The sequence below is a fragment of the Ambystoma mexicanum genome, chromosome 7q (genome assembly GCF_040938575.1).
Source record: "Ambystoma mexicanum isolate Mex_15411 chromosome 7q, UKY_AmexF1_1, whole genome shotgun sequence".
NCBI lineage: Eukaryota > Metazoa > Chordata > Amphibia > Caudata > Ambystomatidae > Ambystoma > Ambystoma mexicanum.
The window spans coordinates 627,642,057-627,664,906 of NC_090941.1; the positions used below are offsets into that span (position 1 = coordinate 627,642,057).

At 44.6% G+C, this 22,850-nt stretch overlaps 1 protein-coding gene across 4 annotated transcripts in view; it reads left to right on the plus strand.

Moving 5' to 3' along the window:
• The window catches only part of LOC138528557 (uncharacterized), a 788,016-nt gene that overhangs the window by 309,225 nt on the left and 455,941 nt on the right, over positions 1-22,850 (plus strand). For all 4 annotated transcript variants that reach the window (XR_011284169.1, XR_011284170.1, XM_069640323.1 and 1 more), the window contains one exon: positions 8,908-8,996. Coding sequence is in view for 2 of the 4 variants with exons in the window: in XM_069640323.1 (XP_069496424.1) it covers positions 8,908-8,996 (89 nt within the window). In the remaining 2 variants the exon portion in view is untranslated. The remainder of the gene's footprint in view (positions 1-8,907; positions 8,997-22,850) is intronic.

Genomic DNA, 22,850 nt, shown 5'->3' on the forward strand with positions numbered 1-22,850 from the left:
GTGCTTAGTCCAATATTATAACGCAAAATACATATGCTTTTACATAGTTATAGAACTGTAAAATGGGGTTGAGCAAAGGGGTCATGCTGCAATTGAAAGTGGAAAAATATGCAATTTAGCCAAAACAAAAGCTCAACCTAATCACAGATTAGATAATCTGAAATGCAGCAAAATAGGCACTTGAATGATGAGTTCTAGCTAACTCGAGAATCCAACCCGGGAGTATGCAGATTTGAGATCATATCGGCCTTGGTTCGTTGAGGAAAATCTACCATAGCCCATATGTATGAACAAAGAACTGAGGAACAAAAGCTCCAGATAGGAAACAGTTGTTGACTTTTCAATGGAGACAACTATGCTCTCTTGACATGAAAGTGTTGACCTGAAAAAGCCTGCATGAGTGTACACACACACACACTGTTCAAGGCCCTCCTTTATTCAATTAAGTGTGTGCCTGTGGGTTTTGCTCCTTGCTGTGTTACTCGTCTTATCCCTTCTATTGACAAAAAATATTTTTCCTTCTATTCTCAAAAACCTTGCTTGACACAGAGGATTTAGCCAGCTTCAGACTATTCACGAGCCTCCCGTTCATCGGGAAGTTTATCAAAAAAGTAGTTGCGACCCAACTACTTTCAAAAATGGACCAGTTTGACCTCCTGCATGATTACCAGTCTGGCTTCTGACCCAAACGCAGCACTGAGAATGCAGCCATCTAAGTGGGAGACGAAGCGCTCAGAATGACTGACACTAGGGACTTGTGTCTCCCAGTCCTCTTAAACCTCTCAGTTGATCACAAAATACTCCTCCTCACAGACAGGATGGGCTTCTCTGGAACTGGCCTAAAATGGTTTGTAGCTTACTTATCCAATAGGCACCAGGTTGTACAGATGGGCTCGTTCAGATCCACCCGACTCCCAGTCACTTGTGGGGTCCCCCAAGGTTCCATTCTATCCCCAATTGTCTTCAGTCTATACATGGAACTCTTGGGAACTCTCCTAAATGACGCCAACATCACCATCCATCAGTACGTTGTACCTGAAGTTCAGTGGCCTCCCCAGGACATTGCTCACCTCTGCGAATGTCTTGCTACTATCCAAACATGGATGTTAAACGCATACCTCAAACTGAATCTGACCAAGACCGAATTTGTCCTCATTGGTCACCCCCACCAAACATTAACTTGTGCAACAATGGCTGGAAGACATGTGCCTGGAAGGCTTCACCCCCTCAGCTGTCAAACTCTGCCAAATCCCTGGGCTTCATTGTTGACAGTAGCCTTTCCTTCCAGAAGCACATGGCCAAAAAGACAAAAACTGCATAGCTATAGATCAACACACTCCGCAAAATGAAACCCTTCATTCCCCTGAACGAATGCCATACGGGGGTCCAACCCCTTGTTATCTCATACATTGATAGGGGAAATCCCCACCTTACTGAGCTTCAGGTGCACGCCTGCCCCTCTCCCCCACGACCCACCCCAATGCAACACACCGCACTGCTGCCTGCCTCATTACCGGTGCCCGCAACGTTTAACCATATCTCTCGAACACTGCGCATGTTTCACTGACTCAAATGGAACACCAGCATACTTGGCAGCTAAACTGCACACCTGGAGGCTCTCACACCTCACAAAGCAAAACTATCAAAGGTTTAGAGTCAAAGCTAAGATGTAAAGAGAAGACTCTCAAGCATTCCTTCTCCTGCCACGCCGTTACCATCTGGAACTCGATCCCGGTAGAGGCTTGAAATGCCCCTACCATTCTCCAGTTCTGCAAAACACTAAATTAATTGATTGAAGATTTGTTGCTCACCATTTCGGACTCACCAAGAATATAGAATGTTAGATACCCTACCCTTTTATTCATGGACGATGCACTCTTGCTTGCAACCTCCCCCGATGGGTCTGAAGAGAATGGTTGATGGTTTTATTAACAAATGTAACCAGTTGAAGTTTATAATCAAGGTAGGAAAAACTAAAGCTATATGTTGTCTTGTCTATCCCTGCACCCTGCCTTGTATGAATCGAATGCTAGGAATGACTGACATGGAATGCTGTTTGTGAGAATGTTATGTGATGAATGGTTCTGTGAATGTTGAGAAGATGGGTTGACTAAGAGAGGAGGTCGGTGGATGTCTGTCCATATAACTTAACCTGATGTGGCCTAAATGTATTCCTGTACCCTGTAGCTGGAGCTGGAACTTAGCAAAGATGTTTCCTGTTCCTACACTGGGGTCAGTTTCATGCTTGGCCAGGAACCCATAATCTTCACACCAAAACTTTCTAAATATCATACGATCAGCCCTACAGATAAAGGGTGTGTATCGGCCACCTTTACACCCTAAAATAGGCAAATACTCCCAAAAAATAAACAAAGGGGAGTAAAAATACCCCCAACAAATAATAGAAAACCCATGTAGGACCTTGTGCCCCTGCTTTCAACCACATGGATATGTTTGGACCAGTAGCGCACATAGTGCCACAGGAGGAAACTACTATCATAACTGCCTGATTTGAAGAAGTAAACTTGTATCTTTTAATGTATATAAATAACGAGATGCAAAGTAATTATTGTGGAAACTTTTCTGATTTCCAGTGAAAGCATATTTTTACTCTCAAGAAATACTCCAATTAGCAATTTGCCTTAAATTTTAATTTCCTCAGAAATCATTTTACTCCCAACTTTAAAAAAAGTAGGGAATAAAATACTCGCACTATACAATCTTATCTCGAGCATTGCATACGATGAATCTATGCGAGTTTCAGCAGGTTTGCTTTTATGACTATTTGGGCACTAGGTTTACAGATCGTGGATCCTGGGTAGCCCAATTAGGTAAGAAGTGTGCGACTTCAGAAAGAAACAGTGGGGCAGTAGCTACATTTTACTTTAGACATGGAGGTGCTGCCCTTAGCCCTGCTCTCAACTGGGTCAGCTACAGGCGAAAGCATTGGCTATGTATGGTGCCGATATCTGGGGGCCCATACATGCCAAAAGTCTTGTGGAACAGTGGAAAATGGCTTCTTGAAAAAACTGCTCTTTTTACTGTTAAGCACCCCTAATGCGCAGAGACACATAGAATGTAATGTGCAGAGTATTGAGGGTGATTAGGGGTTCAGACCGGACTGGATTAGACTGTGGGGAACCCTGGTTTTAATATAGAGAATGTATATGATATATTTTATTTGTAATGCGCTCATACACAAGTGTTTCAGAGCGTGGCAAGGGAGGGGAAACGGGGCAGAACACAACGATCTTACTAGGCCCAGTGACATTGACAACGCGCAAGTGCATGGGAAAGGGGGAAAAAGTGCATGGAAGGGGGAGAGTGGAAAGTGCGGAGCAGAGGAGAACAGATAAATAATAATAAATAGATAATGGAGGCAATAAACAGTGGTAGTGCAGCCAGAAAGTGGCAAGTGCTGTGTTACGGCAGCAGACTGGTTAAGTCTGATAAGTGCCGAAAAAGAAGAAAATGGGGTAGGGGACTGTATGGGTACATATACAGTCCCCATTGCAGGGGGTGGCCAGGAGGCAGTGCAGGAGGGTGGCAGGCTGAGCAGCTACCTGGGCCCAGGGGGACAGAGGGTGGCCAGGTGCACAGTGCCAAGAGAGAGCAGATCAGCAGGGGACAGCGTGAGCGAAGGCAGAATCAAAGAGGAAGGTGGAGATGGTTCTCAAGTTTTAGAGTGGCAGGGAGGCTGTTCCAGAGGGAGTATGAAGCGGGTACTGGCATTAGATGGGGGTAGGGCACTCGTTTGGTTTGCCCATGTTAAACATTTGTTGATGTTGCTGGGATTGGGTGTTTTGGGGAAAATCTGCTCAAATTGACAACTGAAGTAGACTAAAAGTTAAATTGGCAGCATCATCTCTGTACAGAGAAAGGATGCAAAATGAATGTCGTAGTAAGCGTTTAAGATTGCTTTACTTGTCGAGTAAAAGCAATTCCTGCTATGAGGATTCTTTGATGTTATCTAACTGCAATGCACACAAGTCTTTTATATTGAATTTAGGCTGAATACCATACAAGTGTCATAATGTACCCGTAAGTGGACAAAAACTAGCATTGACATCTATGCGGATTTGGTTATGAAACATAGGTTCATTTTATGTGATAGTACATAAATACTTGAGAGATAAATACCTGAAACCGCTATTTTTACAAGCTGATATACGCACTGTTGACTAAGCAATGTCTTGTAAAGCGACATTACCTGGATGTAGTTCATTGGATAGCCAAATGTATCTGCTTAGCCTGGATAAGACAGCACTGTTGCTTACAGCTGTGAATTGATTCTTATTTTTAAATTGTATTAACCCTTTAAGTGCCATGGGTATTCCCCCCCAGTGCCAAGGCCTTTTTTGGTGATTTTGGTATGTCGCCATTCAATGCCTTGTAACTTTTTTTTTACATGTGATATCTCGGCCAAATTTGGCCCCTTTTTTCCCACATGTAGGCTTTCGTAACACCACCCAGGAATCCTAGGTTGCTGTAGGGGGGTGAGAGAAAATAACCAAAAAGGGCGAAATGTTTGTGTTTTTTCAAAAAATGCAAATAAAATGATGTACAAAGAAGCCTGTGGTTTTTTCCTTGTAACAACTAGGAACATGATTTGCTGTGCTGAATTCCCCAATTTCCTGGCTTTCAAGAATAGGTTGAGTGGAAACGAAAAAACATTATTTTTATGTTATCTACCGTTTTGTGAGAGGTAGGCGATTTTGGCCATTTTTGCCAATTGGACATGCATGGACGGAATGGAAGAAAAGGGTAGGAAAGCCGAATTGGAGGACAGAAAGGCATACATTTCTGAAAAGTAGATAAAATTCCAAGTTTAGGAAGGGGTGATTTGCGTAGGTCGGGCAACAACTAGGTAGGGGAAAAGCGGGAAAATGACAAAAAAAATATGTGGTGACATGGTTGGCTTGGTATGGCAATGGCTTCTATGAATTTTGAAAAAAATAATGTTCCGCTACATTCCCCCCGACTCTTGCAGTTAGGAAAGTACACATTTTTTGTAGTGTTTCATAAACCAAGCAATACCACAAGCCAAACACTGAGCCATTGTACACAGGAGTTTTATGCTTACGGCCTGAACAGACATACTTGGCATATGTAAATCAGGAAAATCAATGTGGTGAGGGATGGCAAGCATACATTTTTTGAAAGAGCACAGGCAGACCTTTTCAAGGGTAGGTGACTTGGTTAAAAAAGTGTATGGTGCCTAAAGCAGCGACTAAATGTAGGGCACATTTGGGAAATGGAAGGGTTGTGTGACAAAGGGCACCAGCAAATGGGTCAAAAGGTTATGAAAACCACACAAACGCAACAAATGTCATACCTTCCCACATTCCCACAGGTGTCCCGATGAAAACGGTACCTCACGTGTGGGTGCACCTACCTGGGCGCCAAGGGGAAAGCCTAAAAGACCCCTACCCCTATGGGGGCTCAAATGGGAATGGGGAATGGTATTTTCAATGGAGACTTACCGGTCCCGCAAAGGTCCAAATAGACCGGTAAGTCCCCATTGAATGAGGGCGGACTCAGTACCGTTATTGGAGGCAGCCATGGCGCTATTAGCGCCATGGCTGCCTCCAATCTCGGAATGAGGCCCAAAATGTTGAATAAAGGTATTTGAGTAATTAAAAACGCGACTCTTTCAACAATACCTACTGGAAGAATAAAAATCCCTTCCTCCCTCCAACAACAGTACGGAGTTACTGTATAAAATGGCAAGCCAAATTCTGGCAACATCCGGTGTGCGCTAGAAGCAATAAAAAGAAAAATTGACATCCAATATAACTCCACTTGTTAATATTGTGGGTGTTTCTGGGGAGATAAGGATGCCTGCAAATGAATGAAGCGCTACCTGCCCCAGGCAAAGCCGCCACAATCCCTCCATGCCTGCCAATACCCTGCCAGCCTGAAAGAAAAATCCCCTTCGCACAACTTCTGTAATTAACAGGAATTGACACTGTTGCTTTTAATACAGCCTCTGGCCCTGCTCCCCATGGAGTAGAGGCGTGAGGTACACAAACACCAGCCAAAGCGGAAAGAAAAAACACACTCCTACCCTACTCTAGTACTCCAATAGTACCGCTCCTCATTCAACTAGTGCAGCCCAGTGAAAAGCTTGCCATCCCTTTTCACTACTACACAAAACATGTCACACGAATGAGATTCTTTTTTATGAGAAAACAAAGTCTAAATGACGAACGTAGATTTTGTATTATGCCAAAACAGACTGAGAGCCTAGAACATCTGGTTGTTGAATGTCTGGCCTTACTAGATGTAAGAGTGCGCTTTTTTAAGCATATGTTTGCAGAGCATCACTTATTAGACGCTGATAAATTATGGTCTATTCTGTATAATAGTCAGTTGGTAAAAATGAATTTGGCATTGATCAGATTTGTGGAATCTTTGAATTTGATGGACCAAGCACATTAATATGACGAAGATACAGGGACATTAGATAATTGCTATGCTAAACCTGATGTAGAGACTGTTAGAAATTGTATGTATTAGATATTTATGCATTTTTGGCAGAAATTAATTTCATATTTTGAAATATTATGTTGAATTCTACATTGTAAATGTTATATGAATGTATGTTATATTTTGTTAATATTTGAAAGGTTGTGTTCTCACAGCCATGACAAATAAAATAAAAATAAAAAAATACTACACAAAACACTCATATGGACCTAAACCCCAACTGGAAGCATCAACCTGAAATTCACAAGAAAAAGACAATCAAACAGGCCCTAGCAATGTGAAATTCTCCAGGTGTAGAACCCTTTACGTGCAAAGAAGGCAGAAAAGCATAGAGAGAGATGGGGAGAGAAATGGGTTTCGAGTGGATTGGGTCCTCCGACATATTCCATATCTATGACAGTAATCACCACGGCTGTGCTGCTTACTGTCATAGATATGGAATACGTTGTCGGACCATCCCATCGAAAGAACGTTACCAGGTAAGAGAGTAACTTGTTCTTCTCACCAAACAACTCCAGGAGCACATGACATGAGATCAAAATGGCCACCAGCTTTCCTCTCGCTTTTGTTCCAGACTGCAAAGGCTTACTCCAGTTCCTATCACTGCAGGAAACAAACTGATCTCCCCAACCAATGCGGGAGTTAGCCACTTGAATTATGAAAGAGGCTCAGTTTTCCTCCGATGGCGAGAAAGAAGCAGGGGCAGATGCGATTTGGAGACCGAGACAAAATCCAGCGGGAAATTCAGGAGAGCTGAAAAGACTCTGAAGAAACATTGTGTGAAGACTATAGAGGACAGGAAACTAACCCCTTTATGTTGAGAAGGGCATCCTGTTCAAGGGAAAATAATAAAAGTGAGAAACACTGTCTCTGGGTAGAACCAGGGTCTGGTGGAGAAGCAGACCCTGAGATTGCGACAGAGGTGTAGGGAGCCAGAGCCTCAAAAAGAAACCTGAAAACCTGATGCTTTATGCCAGACTTTGGCCGGGACCAGAACAAGTAAAGTGAGGGGAAAGACTGCCGAGTTATGTATATCAGACTCTAGCAGGAGCCAGAGACCAGATGGAGAACAAAAGGTCTTTTGAGTGTCATTTACTTTGATCCAGGAAAGTGACCCCTGTCTGATGGGTGTGAAAAATGCAGTTTAGCAAAACCCTAACGCAGGATATTCAAGAATGACTTACTGGCTGGATTACCAAGGGCTCTGTAACCCTTGGGATGTGAAGTCCAGAAGTGAGCTCGGCGCATCACCATGAGACATGAGATAATGCATTTTAAAGCATGATAATTCTATTTCCTATTTGTCGTACCTCCCTGCTTTCATTATAGTTTGTGTTAGGTAGACCAAGCTTTTCAGAAGCAAGCATTGGGCGGTAGCCCCATCTTAGTCAAGTTCTTCCCCGCACCTTGAGGTAGCCATCCTGCCACATTTTGGGACTGGCTATTCCCTTTTAAGTGAAACATGGAGGCCCGATAGAAGTTGATTGCACTTACTCTGTTGCCTTTAAAATAAAGCTGTTATACTCTACTCTTGCCTTGCGCATTGTGTTCCAACACTAGTGAAAATGTGTTCCTGACCTTCGAATTGTGCTACCCGGTCTTCTACCTTCCCTTCCATATTTGTAATGATCTCTTTACCTGAAGGGCACTCAATTAGGCTGTAGTGAAGGTCCTGTGTGGCCCTTTCGAAATTCACCCTTTTTGCAACTCCCATTGCCTCTCGTGCAACTGGAGTTGCGAAAAGGATGCAGTTTTAGTCCCTGTACACTGATCTTATCAGATACCCACGGCACTGTTCACCCTCCTTACCCCAACACTACTCCCCTATCTGCTCACCCTCCTCCTTGACCCACAACTACCCACTTAACTCCTCTTCTGCCTCTAGCGTGGCATTTCCAGTCCTCTTTCTCACCCCATGTATCGGGCACTGTACATTTTACTGTACGTTTTACACTGGATTGTGTGTGAAATGTCCTCTGCGTAATACATGGCGCAGTGTTGTGAATAGATGACCAAATGCGGTTTAATCACTGCCAAAATCCATGGTGAAAACTGTTAAAGATCCATTACCCTCCTTTTTGGCTTATCATTTGTATTTTATATACCTGAAATATTTTTTCTCCTACTGCTACTCTTGATGTTTTAATGAAAACCTATTATTCTACTTTATTATTTCAATGTATTTTTTATTGTAATTGTCTGGAATACTTCCAACTTTCATGCACAAAGTGTTGTTTAAGATATCTACAAATCTATCATATTTGAATAGCAGTACGAAACAATCTCAAATGTATATTTTGCAAGTTGGATCCACCAATTTCCCTCTGTGCAGAGGTTGAGCTGTCACTTGAATATCTGTGTTAAATATATACATTTGTGTTTTGGAAAGGCTACTCACATTCATTCTTTTCATTTCAGCAAGAAAGGCAATGGATAAGGGTAAATCTCCAGTTATTATTGACAATACAAACACTCAAGCATGGGAAATGAAACCATATGTAGAAATGGTAAGTTTCCATAGAAATTATTATATGCTATGTTGCACACATGTACTTGTGTTTGTGGTCAAGAGTTGGCACAGGGAGGGTTTTAATACCTTTACAAATACTACTGAATTCATCAAAATGTATGGACTTTGCATTGAATAAACCATCATACAGATTCCACCTCATCACTATATTATACTTATATCTGCATCCACTTAGTTTAATGAGAGCCCTTTCTTATCCATAGTAACTGAATTCTCCTCTTCCCCAAAACTATTGCCAACCTCAGAAAAGTAGCTTTTGGTTGGCGCTTGCACAGTTGTACTGTATTTTCCTTATTGTGACTCTTGTTAGCAAGTGTATTATGACTTAACTCAATATCTACAGCTGTCCATTCATCTGTATATGGCATGATGTCTTATTCTCACTGCAAGATGTTTTTTTAACATTGATTTTAAGCAATATGGAGCAGATCTATTGTGGTTGTAATTCAGTGTAGATTAGTGTGTTTGGGGTGTTTTTTGCAGCGTATGTTTTGCTTTAGATTAGCATGCTGTGCATAGTCTGCTATTTAGTAGTTGGTCCGGGATGTTTAATTTTACTTAAAAGAAATGTTGTACTAGACATCAGCATGCACGGGTAATTAATGTGATGCCTGCTTGAGGCGTGTGCACTTGTATATGGAATATTTTGAAGAGAAAATATATGCAGATCACAATCCCTTCAAATAACATCTCTGCCGATGGCGACGGTACATAGACGATGTTCTATTATATGGACCGGAAATGAAGAGGAAGCAGGTAATATCTTCGAGTGGATAAATCAACAAGACAGACATCTCAAATTCACACATACCCTAAATAGGAATGAGATCAACACGCAAGATAATCTGCCATTAGGCCAATTCCATCGACTTAAGAGGAACAGCAGAAATAGAAAAGACGAGAAGAAGCAGACACCCTAAGGGACAAACTACATGACTGGTGTTATCCACCAAATCTAACAGCAAATACAATGATACATACAGCCACCTTTCAAACAAGATCCAGAAAATATGCTATAGAAACTGGAACTTTTTGGAAAAAAGGGAAAAGTCCATTCGAGAGACCATTGATAGCTTACTAAAAAAGTAAACATTTAAAAGATCAAACACGAAATAACATTGTTTTGAAAAACATCAGACAACAAAATATAACTGAGAGCTGGGGCATGGCATGTACAACGGGACACACTCCATTTGGTAACTGTACCAGCTGTATTCAAACAAGCAGGAGTACAGAAGTAAATATAGGCTTACCTAGGATGTGGACACAACACCTTAACGAATTGTAATTCGAAGATGGTAGTCTATGCAAAGGATCACAGAAGATTTTTTATTGTATTAAAAATAGAACGCATACAGCGCAGCGCCTTTAGTAAGCCATTTCATTGAACGGATACGTAAAGCAGAGAATCTGAGATGGACGGTATTATACCAAGTGAAACCAGGAGGGGATGTAAACATGGATAAAAGAAGATTGGGACAAAAAGAAAGAACTTCTCTTCCTAACTAAAAGTGCAGTCACAGGTTTGAATGAACTTTCGGAGGAATAAAAGAGGAGGAAATAAAATATTAGGCACAGAAGTGGCAGATGGAAAATCACAAATCAACAGAATCTACCATCACCTTTAAATACATTGATTAGTGGACATGAAAACAGAATTGTACAGTTTGAAGAAAAAATAAAATATATATATATATATATATATATATATATATGTGTATAAGTGTGTGTTTAAACATGGTCATGTGAGAGGATTAAAAAGAGGCTTCAAATTATATGGAGGGTGCAGGAAAGCAGGATCCCGCCTGAACCCGTATTTTAAACATGCCACAATGTAGCGGAGAAACATTGGATCACAACACCAGTAAATTAGAAATGAGGACCCAAATCTGGAGGAGTAGATAAGATGGTTACTATGGATACGGGCTGAATGAGTGAGGAGCCATAGTACCGCAGCCGAAGAGCGTGAAGGAAGCAGTCGAGAGATTAATCGGAAATGTGGCGGTGAAGGCACAGACATTTAAATATCTGAGTATAAAATGTGTAAAACAGTCATTTTCCACTTGTAGCCTGGTGCTTGGAAATGACAGAGAAACTGAGAACATAATATGAGACGCGGAAAGAAACACTGCATCAAGACAGCCTCTGAACAGAAACAGCTGAAGAAAGCATGCAGCCTTAGCCGGTGAGTGCCTAAAAAGGGCTCTGTGTGAATAGAATTGCCATTGTAAAGTATAGATACTTAGGAGGATAATCGCCATGCATGAGACATCTAGCATTTTGGATTGGCTTGCTCTGTTTTTCCTGAATCGTCAAGCAAATAATAAAATTTGAAAAACTGAGAAAGGAACAAGAGAGCTTGAGAAAAACGGTTTTGTGGACCTATATGGGAAGTGAGAGTATGCAGCAGCAGCCGGTGAGTGAGAGTCTAATTAGGAGAAACTGAAAGTACTCCTAAAAAGTGATGTAGTTTTTTGGAAATACTTAAGTTGTATAGGTAACCTTTACATTGAACAGCTCCCTCTCACCATGCAGAGAAGTGAATATAAACGAATGCCAAGCATAACTGGCTGAGAAAGTCTTAATATAGACGCAGAACTTCACTTTACTAAAAGAGAGCCCAAATCGGTAAGTGTATACACTTGTTGCAATCCAGATTTAGCCATATAAACAAATGGGGAAAATAACTTCCAGAGCACCATTAGAAGGCTAAAATTGACATTTATTATCAATAAATAACGGTCAATTAAAACCTTTTTTGTTACCTGTAGGGAACAACTGTTGGATAGACCACGGTAAAGAGTGGAACGCAAAGACTGAACACCAACAGAAGAATAGCCAAAATAATATGAAGTCAGAAATCTTGAAGCAGGAGATGTAAAAGCAATAGGATATAGAGACAAATAATTTGTTAGATTTTTAAGATGAAAGCATCATTTGTGGCAACTGTAGTAGTGTCCCCCTGAAGAATTTCCTGATTGTTTGAGTATGCATGAGGAATGAAACATGTTGGGCAATAGAAATATGAAAGAATGCGGAATGCATGTAAACCAGGAAGTAATGCTACATTGAAATACACTGCAACGTAGTATAAGTAGTAAAAACTTTGTTTTTAGTCAAAAGTTTAGTAGCACACTACGTACGGATAGATCCACAAAATGCATTGGAATTATTGCAAGTAATTGAAATTGCTTCAATTTTTCGAATTGTACTGTATGAATATTTATTAATACATTTAATTTTTAATATTAATAGATTCTAGTTTGGAAACAGTGAATTGTGTCCTCCTCTTGAAGGTGTGGGCTGTTTGTTTTCCTTAAACAAAAGGAACATGGGACCACCAGATGACTATAAAGTTTTTTCTGGTTTTTGAAAGAAGAGGGATTGATCTAGGTGGTCGTTAAATACCCTCTAGTCTCTATTGTATTATAACCTCCTGCTCTACCAACAGACTATTTTACAATCTAATGAAAGAGGAATATGCAGCAAGCTAGGAGAATGGTTGAATATTTGAAGTAAAGCAGATGATGAATTCTTATGGCTCACATCCTAACTCCTCTCAAGTTTGAGTCTGCAGCTGTTTAGAAAAATATAGTTATCTACTCCCCTTTCATTTTCCACCTTGCTGATGACTGGCCTGGTGAGAAAACAGAGTTGACAGTACTTTGTTTGCACACAGATGTCGGTGTTCACCACTTGAGGCAAAGCTAAATTAGAGATGGAGTTCTCCAAGCCCTCCATTCGAGTACAAGTGGCCAAATTCAGTGACGCTTTGTCAGGAGTCGCACATAGCACAAGAAGAGACTCGTCATTGCCGGTGAGCAGCTCAGTCTCTCGTTCGTAAATCAGTCTTGGGTGGGGTGGGTACTGGAGGGTTTGCTCCTTGTTGTAGGGAACCAAAGCCATTGAAATACTTTAGACATAATAGTCCAAATCTATCCGTGAGTCACACGCAAAGCTGATGACGTTGCAGCCTTTCTGTGGGCACTGCTAGGTTTACAAGCTTTGATCAAATGCTTTGTGACGCCCACTCAATGAAACAGAGGTGTTTTCTGAGTTGTCCACTGCGCCAGCCCATTGGGTTTAAGGCCAGCAATCCATGGCCGACTACTGCAAAAAACTGCAGCCCCAGCGTGGGACTGTGGGAACTACCCGCTGCAACTGCTGCTACGCTCACATGTGGACTCGGGTTCTTTTCATGTGTCAGCACGCCACTCTGCCAGTCTTTTCTCTTCCTCACTTGCTCTCCTGAATCAACATTGCAGGAACTGCCCACTACAACTGTGGCAGCAATTATGTACAGGGATACAATAGGAATGCGAGACACTCTGCCAACCTGAACCAAAGTCTTCAATTTTACCTGGGGGCAGATCAGTCAAGGCATTGCTGGCGTCCGCGGGCAGACTCTTACATGGATTCGCCATAGTTCCAGACACACTCGCTCACCTTAGAGTTACTGTCTCCACCAACATTGTGGCTGTCATGTCTCGATCTGCCATGATTTAACAATCAGATTTCCGCTTCTGGGTTGGGACTGGCAGAGGTGTAGCCGAGACGCCACTATAAAAACGTTCTTATTCCTGAGAACTATGCGCCTTATTGAGCATTGTAAGTGCTTAATGTGATTTTGCCACTTGGAAGTTAACTCCTGCTGCTACTTTGTCTCTTCCACCCTCTTCCTGCCTGAATACCTGCGTTTGCCTCACCCCACTGCATGTTGCTCTCCTTTGTTTGCTGCTCCATCCTGCTCTTGGTTGTTTTCCTTAGTCCCTTCTGCGCTCAGCCTTCCTGTTGCTCCTGCTGGTCCATACTTGGAATCCCTGTCTCTGAAACACCAGATGGGTTTTCCCAACTTTGGCGGTCACCTTTGTGGTTATTTTCTCTGCACCTGTTAGTGCATTCTTCAGAGGGATGGGACATCTTTGTAAAGGACAAGAACCCGGAGGTGAGGTCCGCTATTAGCGCAAAGTCGGATGGCTACTGATGTGTAAAAGGTGGGGGGAAGAGTCTAAAGTTTCAGCGACTAGACCCCCAGCCAGATCCATTGTTCTTTGAAGACTGGCACATATTCCAATTATCATAATAGTGCTATTTTGCAGTGGAATTTGAAATGGAAGGCCACCAATCAATTGCAGCCACGGGTGACGTTTATTTTAAAACTCACTTCCTCACCATGCTTGTGAGGAGCAATTGTCCGGGAGGTGATTGTGTTGTGAAAAGATTTACTTTGATGTTTCCTTGGCAATCGAATAAGACAATGTAGACAGTAATGTACAAGAAGCAAGCTGTTTAGTGAAAGGAAAGTGATGCTGAAACATTCCATGGACACATGATCTAACAAACAATGAATTTGTCTCAACAAAGCTGTAAAAAAGAGGACTGGTCATCAGTATTGTCAATTCATGAAAAATATTTACTATTGCTTGTGCGAAATGAAAGGCAGGAGGCAAGCAAGGCAAGGAACCCTGGCTATGGAAAAGTTAAGCAATAACCTAGCAGCTAAGGAGGTGTCAAAGTATTAGTATGCAAACAACCAAGTATTAATGGCCTTTATTAAATCTTGGAAAATGTACGTTTGTTCTGATATCGTTGTGGCGAGAGTTCCACAGTTGGAAGTGCAACAATTCAACTAGATGACATCACAATTTGTTTTTTTGAGTAGGTCGTCAAGACCAAAGTCGAAAGGAAGTCTGATCGGAGGTTAACCTTGGTCAGACTTTGGTTGGAGTAATTTGGGTCTCTTTCTATGAAGCTTGCTGAAAGTAATGCAGAGACTCAAGAGCAGTAAATTGGGATATCTGCAACCCAATCAAAGGTCAATGTGCTGGCATTCTGACCTCTTAAATGTCCAGTAATATGGTATCCTGGGACACCTAGACGTATAGCGTATTCGCATAGTCTAATCTGGTGATTATAAAGGCAATTGTGGCCTTTTATATGAAATGTACCAAGTAGAGCAGATTTGTGCTAAATAAGAGCAAAATGGTTTTAGAAATGAACAAATTGGGGGCGTGGTTAGGCAGCACGCCATATGGACGGGTTTGCCGTGGGCTCCGCCACAGGGCACCCGAACTGCAAGTTATGTGTTTTGATCTGACATCTCCATCCAGTTCTGATAATTTATGGCTCCCCAAGACACATGAAGCAGCTGGAGGGTGAAAACTGCACTGGGAAACAAAGGTACGGAGCAGGAGGTGCGAGGCGGAGTGTTGGGGGCAGGGACTGCGGTTCATCCGGGCGGGGGAGCAGTCATAATAGCAATACTGACATCTCAAAACATTCTGGACAGCTCTCCAACGCTCCCCGCCAAGAGCCTGGCCGGCGCTGAACCTGCTGCAGGGCCCCCAAACAGCGGCATCTGTGCTACTGTTGCTGGCCTTTTGGGCCCCTCAAAATCCCTCAAGGCACTGAAAAGAGCCGTCCAAGAAGGGGCCAGAGTGCTCCTCCCCCCCAAATCTAGAGAATTCAGTTTATCTAACAGATGCGGGATCAGGGTGGGGGAGGGCACTAATGGAAGGAAGTAGCAAAATGCTGACCCCCACCCATTCTTGCAACTTGGAGCGGAAGATGCCTCCTTTACATGGACAATCCAACTCTTCCACAATAAGAGGATAACTATTATGGCCAGCCCCTAGCAGTACAAAGAGGTGCCGACGGAATTCTGGGCAACTCGCACACCAGCCCTCGACAATGCCAAAAGCAGTTGGGAAAGGGAAATCACATTGAATCAAAGACTTTATAACCCCCAAGTCTGTCACAGAATCGCGAGTCCAGATGGTGGCGGCGGTCATCCATCCGACCCCGACAGCGCTAAAGACCTTAAGCATGGTGCTTTTCAAAAGTGATCTGGAAGAGATGCTTGAGGGCTTCAAACAGGACATTACCCAGGAGATAAAATCAGAGATTAAAACCTCTAAAGACTCCCTTGCCCGTTAAATTGCTGATCTGAATGCGCATCTTGGGGGTCTTAAAGCCAGAGTCAATGATTTGGAAAACTTAACATGCGAACAAACGCATGACAGCGGAGAGCTCAGAGAGAGTGAAGACCATTGAAGAACATTTAGAAGATATCTGGGCGAAACGAACAGACCTTGAAAATAGATTGAGGAGGAATAATGTCCGCCTCCGAGGGGTTCCCTGGCAGGTCTTGAGTCAGCAATTACCGGACTATGTAAGCCCTTTGTTTAGATCCTTGCTGGGCCTCTCGACTTCAGACGCAATGATTCTGGATAGGACACACTGGGTATACTTCTCTGCCAAACACAGGGGAAACTTGATCCCGGACGACCTCACTCGGGTGCATTTTTTTTGCCAGAAGGAAGAAATTATGGTGGCGACTAGGAAAACTGAGCCAGTGCAGTTCCGCGGAGCAATGCTGAAGCGCTTCCAAGATCTCTCTCCATACACCCTGGCAAGTCGCAGATGTCTGCAGAAGGTGACGGCGTGGCTACAAGCTAAAAAGATCCGCTATCGTTTTTCATGTAAACTGATCTTCGACCTCCACAACCTGCACTACTCCAAATAGTTCAGAGGAGGAAGCGAAAGAGCTCATGTCGGACGCTAATAACGGTGCCACCGCAGGGACAGGGGATCAGGAGATGCTAAACCCAGACTTTCACCATACACCAAAGGATAAGCGGAGGAAGCCCAGAGGTTGGCAGCAACTGGGCTGACCCCCTCGCCAGGAAACGGAAACCACGGAAAGAATTGAGCCACAGGAAGTCGCAGGCACTAGTGGAAAATGGGGAATCCACTGAAAAAACAGTGTCTCCCCCGCTCACACAGGTCGACTGCAGTATCTAAAACTAGGGAGATCAACATAGATTCCCGGAAGGGCCTAAGCGTTATTCATCTAGGACTCAGTGCGGTAACTGAAAACTTCCTAATTGGGAGGAACTCGGGTGAGTGCCGGATAGCAACTATACCCCAACTGATAGCAGGGGGTCAGGAAACGGGAACCACGGAGGGCACCGACCGGCAATAAGTAACTAGTGGCTACACCCCATGTTAGGAAACAGGAACCACGGAATCAACTGAAGTACGGCGTGTCCCCGATACCCGGAGAAGTCTACATTTGCAAGGATTAGTGAGCATTATGGACTTTTTTGAACTGTTAAAGCACTGTGCATTCAGGGCCCAAGCAGTGCAAAGGAAAAGAAAAGCAAGGGGAAAAAAAAGAAAAACTGCTCGACTGGAAAGAAACTTGCGTTCACTATCAGGCAACAAAGAGATTCTGCAGAAGACGGAGGAGACAAAGAGACGCCAATGTTTGGGCGCCCTGGTCAGATTACGCCCAAAACTGCTGACGGTTTGTCAAAGCCAGCCAAGAAACTGAGGCAAACGGGAGCCACACGTATAATGGTTTATATGTTTTGTCCTGCTTGTTTTAATTTTACCACGTTTTTTTTTTCGGTACACCCTACCACAATACCTACTTTATGGACCCCAGAGCAACTGGCCACCCACGAGTTACTAAATGCGTTCGGACCTTGAGGACTCCTCCTATTCAGTCCTCATTGCTGCGTGGTCAGGTCACCTCACACAAATGCATAAGTGAGACATCTTAATTTGGGAGTATGGGGTTCAGGGGTGATGGTGAGGTAATACCCTTGGAGAAAGGGGTTTTCTTTGGTATAATACAAAAGTCTGAGTGATCTCATAATGGCGACCCTGGATGTTAAGTGCCTCTCTAAACGTTCAAGCCCTGAATTCCCCCCTGAAGCGCAAGGCATTATTTCACAGAATGGCCACGCTTGACTCTGCGCTTCTGTTTCTCCAAGAAACTCACCTCCAACCAGCAGACAAATTTCGCTTTAACAGGCGCCATCCCACAAAGTTCTGTGCCTTTAGTGGTCAGGAGAAACGCGGGCTCGCCATTTTGGTGCGTACATGCATCCCCCTAAAAGTGAAGAAGGTGGTGAGTGATGGAGAGGGAAGATATGTTTTGATCGTAGCAACGCTCTTTGGTCGCAGGGTAACCCTGGTTTCACTGTATGCCCCAAATGCTCAACAGGACTTATTCTTCACTTCGTTATCTGGGATTCTGACAGAACATCGGGAAGGAGAGCTGATCCTGGGCGGAGATTTTAACGCTGTGGTTAACCCATTAGTCGATAAGATGCTTCCCCCAACTGCCAAAGACAAAGCAAATTTCGTAGCCCTTACCACGCTATTGCGTGAACATTCCTGTTAGGGAGAATTCTCTGTAAGGCTAATTTCCCAAACCTAGTGAGTCCCCCAGCAGCTTTGCTGGATTTTTTGGGGTTTATTTTTCTCTCTCCTGCTAAGAGTGAGATTCTTTTGCTCCCACTCTTAGACATGATTAGAGGTGTTCCTTTAACTTTCCATGTGTTTTATGGGCTATGGGGTCTTTTACTCCATAGGGTCTCATGTGGTTTTTTGATGTGGGTTACACAGCAACCTCTGTGCCGTAACCCAGGGGTGTCGTAGCGACCCCCCAACATAGACTCCATACCCTTGGACTGACTGTCTCCCAGGGCATGTAAAGTCACTGTTGGCTTTGCTAGTCCCTAATTATGAACAGAAACCAGTTCAAACCATCATATTGTGGACGTACTGGTCGGGGCAATTCTATTGCCCTGGGGTCTGTTGTTCGAGGGGGCATGTCTCCGTCCCCCCGATCGAGTTTTGGCTGGTGGCAGTGGATACTACTTTTTATATTCGACCGTGAATATATCTCTATGGGATTTTCCCATTGTTCGAGGCTACCAACTTTAATTATTTAATTCTTAAAGCCTCGAACATACCGCCGGTTTATTTATTTAATATTAATTTGCCGGTTCGTATTTTTTGCCAGAACTCGATTTTAAATGGCATTTGTGTTCTCTTCTGTGACTCCAACCCAAGTCGAGCCCTTTGTTCCACTTTTTGGCGGGCTTCTCCACAGAAGCCTCCAAAAGTGGTGCCACTCTGTCTGGGTACCATAGGGGGCGTGGGAGGGGGGTTTAGGCACCCTGGATTGAGTTACCTTGGTAACTCAAGTCGCACTCTTGTGTGATTGGCCCAAGTGGTGTGCTGGCCGGCTCACCACTTAGCATGTTTGATTGACAGCTAGGCTGAGTGAATGGGGGTATGCTGCATAAAAGCAGGGCTTTGGGGACTGGAACTTCAGAAGTCGCCACAGGACCTAAGAATCCAAGGAGGGAGAAGCTGAGCCGGCCTGCAAAGACGACACCACCGGTGGAGCCCTGCTGAACCGTCTCACCACTTTTCCCAACGACAGAGGAGATCTCCAGACCGGAGAGTCTTCTTCCTTCGACTGGTGGGGATACCCAGTCTACCTTCTTTTCGCCTCCCTGGAGCATCTCGTGGCCGCCTTGCCTGTGCCAAGCACCCCGGCAACCGGGATACCACGTTTTCACCACTACCGCGAACCGAAAGGGTAGTACCTTTGTACCGGAGAACTCCGTGGCTGGTTTCTTCCCTGGCAGTGCAACGACCTTCATCCTTCCTCCACGACGAGATCTTCTCTTCCTCTGGACGACGCTGCGGCTTGCACCCGCTGCCAGGAACAACTGCCCCCGCTGGAGGATCCTCTCCATTTAAGGTACCGTGTTTCGCATGGCTTCCCTTGCAACCGTTTGAACAGGGTGTATTAAATCCTCGTCTCTCGAACCCGGGTTAGCCTGGGACACCTTAGCTAACTTTCCTGCACTGAACTAAACCTTTTTCGAACTACCTCCACAAACTTTGAAGACTCTGTGTAACTGTCTGATCTTGGGCATCTTCCGCCTGGCTCCCTTGAAAGTGGGCCTGGCACCTAAACTTCCTTGCTCACCAGTAGACTGTGCCTTCCTAACTTGCTGTGGTTCTTTAAAAAGTGGGTAGTGTGGGGGGGGGGGGGGTCCGGGCGGTGCTGTTGCGCGCGCGAGAAAATGGTTGCTCTCGTGTGAGCTCCGGCGTGGACCAAGGCCGTAATGCCGACATAAGCGTTTGCCATGACCGGTTCCTGACAGAAACTGTATAGAACGTGCGACAACCAAGTTTGGTGTCTGGCAATTGCAAAATCTCAGAGGAAAACCGGTATCCGTATCCCACGTGCAGAGGGAAGCAGCGCCTGAGGACAACCGAGGAGCGAGAGGAGGAGCCTGGCGAGCGGCAACGCGGATACTCGCTGGCAACGGACGGCGCAACAATCAGCTTGGAAAGGCCGCGGGCGTTCCGCTCCTCGTTGAGCGCCCGCGAGTGGCCCCCCCCTCAGCCTCCCTTCCGCCCCAGACACTCGGCGATCTTCGGGCTCCTGCGGCCACAGCCCAGGAGGGTGTTGCACGTGGAGCACACGCGGGAGCTGGGGTGTGCGGCCCGTGCGAACTGCGGAGCCCACAGGGAGTGAACTGCAGAAGACCAGACAAACTCGATCAGATAAGTGGGGCGGCCATAACGGGGGGGAGGCACAGTGAGCAGTATAACCCCCCGTGTGGGACAAGTTTTATGCGTATCCCCAGAACGCCGGCACAGTGAGCAGTATAACCCCCCGTGTGGGACAAGTTTTATGCGTACCCCCAGAACGCCGGTGATCCTCCTCTCTTACCCTCCCCCAACAATACCTCCGTGATACGCACGGAACAGATTCGGGCCAACACGGGCTTCCCGTGGACAACTGTAAACAACAGATACAACACTCTATAACCACGTAACTCGACGGCAAAGTGCAGGCTGGCCTTGTTGGTGTGGGGCCATGGGATCACTTTATAGGGGGGCAGGCGGTACTCCTCCAGAAGTAAATCAGTGTATCACGCCACAGAACCGAAGCGTAGAAAAGGGCACATTGCAGTTCATATCACAGACTAATTGGCCCTGAGGGAACAATGCCAAAGGGCTTCGGCCCCAAGAAGAGTAAGGATTCCATTGATAAGTTCACGACACCACTGCAGAAAGAACCTGGTGTGATGATGGCGGGGAGCACGCTCCCACACGAACAACAGACCCCCCAGCAACGATGATGGAACCCCAAGCAGTCTTTCTCGCCATGCAACAGGGCTTTTCGGCCCTCAATGACAAACTAGATAAGATAACGGCGAAAGTGGCGGCCATCAAAACGCAACTGGACAAAACTACTTCACGCATGACCGAGGCCGAAACGAGAATCTCGGCCACGGAAGGCACACTTGAAACCCTGAAGACCACGGTCTCGAAGATGGCAATCGACCTGGGGACTGTGAAGTCCAAATGCGAGGATTTAGAAGCCAGATCAAGACGCAATAATATTTGAATAATTGGTGTTCCAGAGGAAGTGATAAAAGCACCCATGGAAAAGACAGTGGAGGAGCTCTTGCGTACCCTCCTGGGTGACCCGGGATGGTCACCAATGTTCAATATTGAGCGGGCCCACAGATCCCTTGCCCCGAAGCCAGGAGCCTACCCTAGGCCTATAATTGCCCGAGTGATGAACTACAGGGATAGAGATTTAATTCTGAAGGCTGCAAGAGAAAAGAAAGAATTACGTTGGGAAGCTAATACTATATGCATTTTCCCAGACTTCACCCTTGCGGTACAACAAGAGAGGAAGCTCTTTACAGGGGTCAAAAAACTGCTACGGGAAAGACAGATTCAGTATGCTATGTTGTACCCAGCGAGACTCAAAATCCATTTCCAGAACAAGATCCACTTCTTTACGTTCCCAGAGGAAGCTGCAAATTCAGTGGAAACACATATTCCTGCTTTGACTGATCAAGTACCCCCTATAAAGGGACGGCCTTTATAGGGGGTATATATGACCGAATTCACAGGATTTGTTAAATTGTGACGCCCCCACAGGTTTCGATATGTGTGTGAGCAACCAAGTTGAACCGGTCTACCTTTTACCAGCCTCAAGATGGCATGGGCACTGGAACACACCGCAGGTCCCCCCCCCTGCAGCAGGTGCACAACCAGTGATGGGAAGGGAGGGTTGGGATCCTATGAGCACAGTTAAAGTTGGGGGAACTGTGAGGGTGGGGGGAGGGGACAGGTTGGGAATGTTGGGCTATGGTTATGTTAAGGATGGTAGTAAAATAAAACGCACACAGGTAATGAACATGATGACCAACAAGCTTCTAATAGAAACATGCATTTTTGAACACATTGATAACTGCTTCATAGGTTATGGCTGGAAATAACGAAAGTATCAAAGTACAAAGTTGGAATGTCCGAGGCCTGGGGTCCAGAGTCAAGAAGAGGAAAATCCTGGCATATATCAATAGACTGGGCACTAAGATAATTTTTCTACAGGAAACTCATGTGGGACCTCAACAGGGGGGACAACTAATTCCGAATTGGGGAACGCACCAGTACTTCACAACATACTCTAAACGGGGGACCGCGATTCTAGTACATAAAACCCTCCAGTTTAAATGTATAGAAGCGAAATGTGATCCTGAAGGGAGGTTTTTCCTACTCCATGGCACACTTTACAATAAGGAGATAGTTCTCCTAAACATATATGGATCAAATGTGGACGATCCAGAATTTTTCTCACAAATATTCGAGAGGTTGGCCGCCTACCCCACGGCGCACTTGATATGCGGTGGGGACTTTAACACTATTTTAGATGTCCATACAGACCGCACATCGACACAGACCAGGGCACTGACCAAAGCAGCGCAGACTATAACTACACATATGGTAGACCTAGGTCTGAAAGATGGCTGGAAAACATTAAATCCTACTAAGAGAGAATATACATATTACTCAATGGTGCACGATTGCACTCCAGAATAGATTTGTGGCTGGTAGATAATGTAGTCCTTTCCTGGGTCCTAGCAGCACAGCATTATCCCAGAACATATTCAGATCACTCCCCAATCCAGTTAACATTACGAATGCCAGGCAC